The following is a 5,263-nucleotide window of genomic DNA, read 5'->3' as shown; positions in this document are numbered from 1 at the left end:
ATTATGTAAAGCATATAGAGCTCTCGGTTAGCAAGGCTCTATATGCAGATGACAGTTCGATATGGACTGGTCACAATGACCTCAATAAAGTTAAATGGCGTATGCAAACTGCTCTGAACCAAGTTGCTAAATGGGCAAACGACTGGGGCTTCATTATTTCGGAAGCTAAAACCGTCGGTTTGTTCTGCAGCAGAAAGAAAGATCACGACAGTATTGACCTTAGACTGAATGGTGTGAAGATTAAGCATGAGAATTCAGTAAGGTTCCTGGGAGTACACTTTGACAGGTGTCTGACTTGGAGTACGCACATTGACTATATCTGTAACCGGTCTACAAAAATCTTAAATGTTATGCGTTATGTTTCAGGTACCACATGGGGAGCAAACAGAGAAACTCTAATGATGATGTACAGGTCACTGGTTCGTTCAGTTATTGATTATGGTTGTATTGCCTATGGTAAAGCAAGTGATACTCAACTGAAGAAACTCGACGTTCTACACATGAAAGCTATACGTATTGCCACCAGGGCAGCTGTAGGTACGAAGAATGAGGCGCTACTTCAGGAGGTGGGAGAGAAACCCCTCTCTCTTCGGAGGGAGGAGCTATCTCTCAAATTCTGGGGGAAACTTCAGTATTTGTCCGAAAGCTGTCCGACGTATTCCAGCATCAGAAGATTTACTCGTGTCGGAAATAACCAGAAGAATCGGAGTATCTCTTACGGGCAAGCGGTCATTGATCTATTGAGAGAGCATCAGCTCGATCAAGTAACGATCCTTGAACGCCGCCTATCGGCTACTAAGTTTTGGAAGGTTACCAACCCAACAGTCAACACCCAGCTGAACCAGAGTACCAACAAGCACGAGAACCCAGTGGAATCATCCAATTTGATCCAATCCAACTACCAACTACTACGACTACCAATAACTACCTAGTTTGCGATATCAGCATCCGCTGGAAGCGAACGTTAACTTGTCATCTACCTACCTACCTACCTGTCCAGATAATTCTAGAGTATAGTAAATGCTACTATACCCTTTTGTTCCATTACGACCCCAGGAGGTAATAGCTTTAGCGGTGACCTCTTTTGTCTCCAGTCCAGGCAACTTTTTACAATATACAACCAGGCTACAAAAGTGACAGATTACATTAAGAAGACTCACCAGCAGATGGAGGTCTATCAACTATAGTTCCACTAATATATACAAATCTATTGTCATATTCTAAAGACACTCGTTGAAATCGCAATGGTGATAAACCCATTGTTTCTGCAATTGTGTACTGGGCATATCTTAAAATCTTATCTTCTGTATCACTGTGATATTGACCTGCAATAGAATGATTCAAGATATTGGTACAATAGATTACAATACATGATGTACAAGGGTAATTGTATGATAATCACATAGAACAACAATAAAACACTAGGTCGAGGTCATATCATAGAATAGTAGTACATGCACATTAACTAAAAACAGAATAATGGTACACAAATCTATGCTATAGGACACTGACAATTTATACCATTAGGTAATGCTTGGGGTAATGACTGACAAGGGTAATGGTTCAATCATTCTCATAGCTATTAGGTGAACACCTGATAGTGGTACAGTCGAGCACATAAATACAAAACCAATAGAATATGTTAACAAAACACAACAGGGTATTGAAACACATCCATATTTTTCACTATTGTGAAAAAGTACTTTCTGCAAACATAAAGTACAGACCTTTAAACGTAACCTGTATTCTGAGTTTATGTTGATCTGAATAACAATCGGACGTATCAAATACTTCTATTGGTGGTTCATTCGGATTATAATTAGTATAATCATAGGTGGTAATATAATCTACCTGCATAATGAGAATATTCACACTCATTCCTTAAACCTCATACAAACAAAATCGTTCTGTGAATTCTCTTTTCTCGCTTCTTAACATTTAAGATTTCGGTTATTTTGATTTCATTGATAAACAGCGTTTTCTAACAGCAGTAACAAAACATTACAGATGGCGGTTGTTGTCATCTCCTGAATTCTTACCAGAAATGTGTTGGTAATACTTACACTACACCACCCTTTGAAATAAAACTTACCCCGGGACTGCTAACAATAGTTCGATATGGAATTTGGAAATTAGCATCTACATCCCATTTGGTGCCTAATTCATTGGCATAATCAAACGATTTCTGAAATAGTGAAAAATCCCAAATACATGTATTCAATCGTTTAACTTGAAAATATTCAATGCTTTTGATGCGAAACAATATAGTTTTGACCATCGTTTGGCAGTGATGCAGCCAAGGATAAAGATGACTTCCGAACAGTTAGTAAACGGGCCTTTTTTGGCGTGCGGTTGTAGTTCCAACATTGTTTATTTATTCACTCACTGACTCGATTTCAAATTTCATCATAAACTCATCATTAGAAGAAGAGAAAATCACTTACAACAATAAAAAAGGTTTCTATGGTACAGTTAGCCGGTATACCGATGCCAGTGGGATTTAATTCACTAGTTTCAGATATCCATACATCACAAACTATACCATTCTCTAATGTTCTCTATAATTACAGACAAAATACCACGTATACCTACATCTATGATCACACCAGACTCTGCATGTATCCAGTTATATGTTACATCTTGTGTTTCGAGATATTTTTATTTGGTAAACACAGATGGTTGTACATTTGGAAGTAGCATTATGGAGGCAAATGACCCACTTTTGAAATGACGATTCGTCTTGACGACCACACTTTAGAATTGTCTCCTTGCCAATAATGTATTCGCCCAGACCCACCCGTGTATCATATTAACTTGACAATAGGAGATATTTTATGCTCAAACAGGCTGCTTTAATTTGTGACTCAGTAATTTATCTTGTGTACCTTTACCTAAAGGTAAGTCCTAATTGTAGAGTGATAAAATACTTGCCATTCCAGCGTAAGTATTGTTCCATTTCAAAAGAGTTAAAGCTAACGGTGTTTTCATCTGTTCAATAAATGATTTATTTGCTGCATGGAGTACCGAGGAATGACTGAGGGTCTCATCAAAACTACCATTAGTTATAGGATATATAGAACAATTTCCCTGTATTCTGTCTTTTACAAAACTGATACCTGATAAAATACAATGCGCACAGGTCTAACAATGAGAAAGTACAATTTCGATAAGTTTGGTCAACAACTGCTGATTCACTTAACTAACCATGGCAGTATATCGTTCACGTATTCTAGATATTAACTCATTAACTCGTTCATTTCCCTCTAACCGTAGTAGAGCCTAAAGTCTTTAGATACTGCAAAATAATTTCATTGTTAATGTCTCCGTCCTATCCAGTCAGTATTTTGCTTGTATGCATATTGTCCAGATTTAAGAAAAATAAAATTATCTGCTCTGATGATGAAGTATATACCGGAAACGCACATCAACAGTGTATGAAGATGTATGAAAATTACAAATATTAATTGTAACTGACTGACCTGCATTAAAATCATGTATTACAGACAAAGGACCAGCAGCATAATATGGCGCTAAATTAGATACTTCTCTATAATCTATTCTCACTACTTTTTTATCATAATTATACCATAACTTAATAATAAACAATAAGAATAGGAGTTTAAAAAACTTAAAGGCAACCGCTTTGTTCATTTGAATTTCAGTAAGTTGATTTGTGACTGTTATACCCGACATCAGTGCGATTTTCAAGTTTTGTAAAATACTCAAAGGAGAATGCCAAATAAAATGTCAGTATTGGAACAATTCTAATGGCTCGTAAAATTAATTTCAAATCACATAGTTTAAAAACCCACATCAAAAATTAAAATCCTAGTGCAAGAGCGACCTTTTAGTAGAGTCCGCAGGATGTCAGTACTGCACAGGTAGAAATAAAATATACAGAAATAAAGATCCCTAGTCTTGACCAATCTAGAAATAATAATCAACAATATACATATGATCTAACATCACAATTGGGTATGAAAAATGAAGACTTACATCATATTGTGAGACAGAATCTAAACTGATGATATTTTCACGATATGAGAAATGGTTTGGTATTGTTGGTAGAGGTCTTGAATTATACCTTCCTGGACAATACACTCCTAATGGTGGCTAAAATGGATATTTTGTGTTTGTGTTACTTTTAATTGTCCTTTTTACTGCTTTTGTTGAAAGTAATCAAAGTATCTTATCATAATGACAATATTTTTGTGCTGGAGATCAAGCTCGAATATTAATGCTTCTGAAAACTATTGAAAGTGATATGTACCTCAAACAGTAGTGGATCCTGACCATCAGGTGCTATGAAGTTGTAGTAATCATAAATATGGTGAAACTGTCGGGGGTCTTTGTCAGTAAAAGTTTGTTGACCAGTGACCTCTATACGTACGGGATAAATACTTAATCCAGAAGAAGAATTCCATGATGGATCTTTAAAATATAAACCGATGAAAAGTTAAATATAATCAGTGAGGCCGGATGTTTTTGAGAATGTCGGGGATATATTCGTATTGACCGAAAATGGCAATTGTCTCCACTGTCTCCGTCTATCCTCTGTAATGCATGACCTTTAAAAGACGCCTTATAAGGCATCTTAAAAATTGTGGTTCATATACGCAGCGGGAAAAGACGGAACCGGCCAGCCTTTCCGTGTCTTTAGATTTAGGTAAAAAAAAATACTGAAATGACTTGAACGTTCTGACATTGTAAGGTTTTTGTATACATAGACCTACCAGAGAAATAATAGTCTGCTTTGAATGTTGAACTTGCCTCGGTCCAATTGAAACACGTTTGCCAATGGTTTACTGGTTTTCCACGTAAGATAGTTCTGTTTATAAAATACTAAAAGATAAAAAAAAATTGAATTAGGCCTATTACGGGGCGGACATTTTAGATCTTTCATATAATTTATCGTATAAACTATTTCAGAGCCGTTTTTAATGAGACGTGTCAAAGACAGTCACAATATGGTATAGAACCATTAACGTTGTTATTTATATACAAATTGATACTAGAATAAAATTGCTGGTAACATAAAAAGCTGATATGTTAGCTGATAATTTATATTTACCTGACCATATTTACTACCAAATCGTAAAGCATCGGCTGCAGAATTAATATGAAATGTACCATCTGATGTGTCAAAACCAAACAAATTGACCTCAGAACTATCATTAAGTTTTAATACTTGACATACTCCATCTAAAATATCAACAGAATCAGAAGAATGATAACATTCTTTGTTTTTGATGCTCTTACTTTT

At 35.8% G+C, this 5,263-nt stretch overlaps 1 protein-coding gene across 1 annotated transcript in view; it reads right to left on the bottom strand.

Moving 5' to 3' along the window:
* Nucleotides 1-5,263, bottom strand: part of LOTGIDRAFT_168146 (hypothetical protein) — a gene marked incomplete at both ends in the record, with an annotated part of 19,931 nt that overhangs the window by 10,476 nt on the left and 4,192 nt on the right. Inside the window, 8 exons of the mRNA XM_009066011.1 lie at nucleotides 1,161-1,325; nucleotides 1,728-1,851; nucleotides 2,093-2,185; nucleotides 2,445-2,558; nucleotides 3,997-4,113; nucleotides 4,271-4,431; nucleotides 4,734-4,842; nucleotides 5,072-5,202. Of these exons, the coding sequence (XP_009064259.1) occupies nucleotides 1,161-1,325; nucleotides 1,728-1,851; nucleotides 2,093-2,185; nucleotides 2,445-2,558; nucleotides 3,997-4,113; nucleotides 4,271-4,431; nucleotides 4,734-4,842; nucleotides 5,072-5,202 (1,014 nt within the window). The remainder of the gene's footprint in view (nucleotides 1-1,160; nucleotides 1,326-1,727; nucleotides 1,852-2,092; nucleotides 2,186-2,444; nucleotides 2,559-3,996; nucleotides 4,114-4,270; nucleotides 4,432-4,733; nucleotides 4,843-5,071; nucleotides 5,203-5,263) is intronic.

The sequence above is a fragment of the Lottia gigantea genome (genome assembly GCF_000327385.1).
Source record: "Lottia gigantea unplaced genomic scaffold LOTGIsca_72, whole genome shotgun sequence".
Lineage (NCBI taxonomy): Eukaryota > Metazoa > Mollusca > Gastropoda > Lottiidae > Lottia > Lottia gigantea.
Note: the sequence above shows the minus strand (reverse complement) of the source record. Positions and strands in the feature narration are given on the sequence as shown.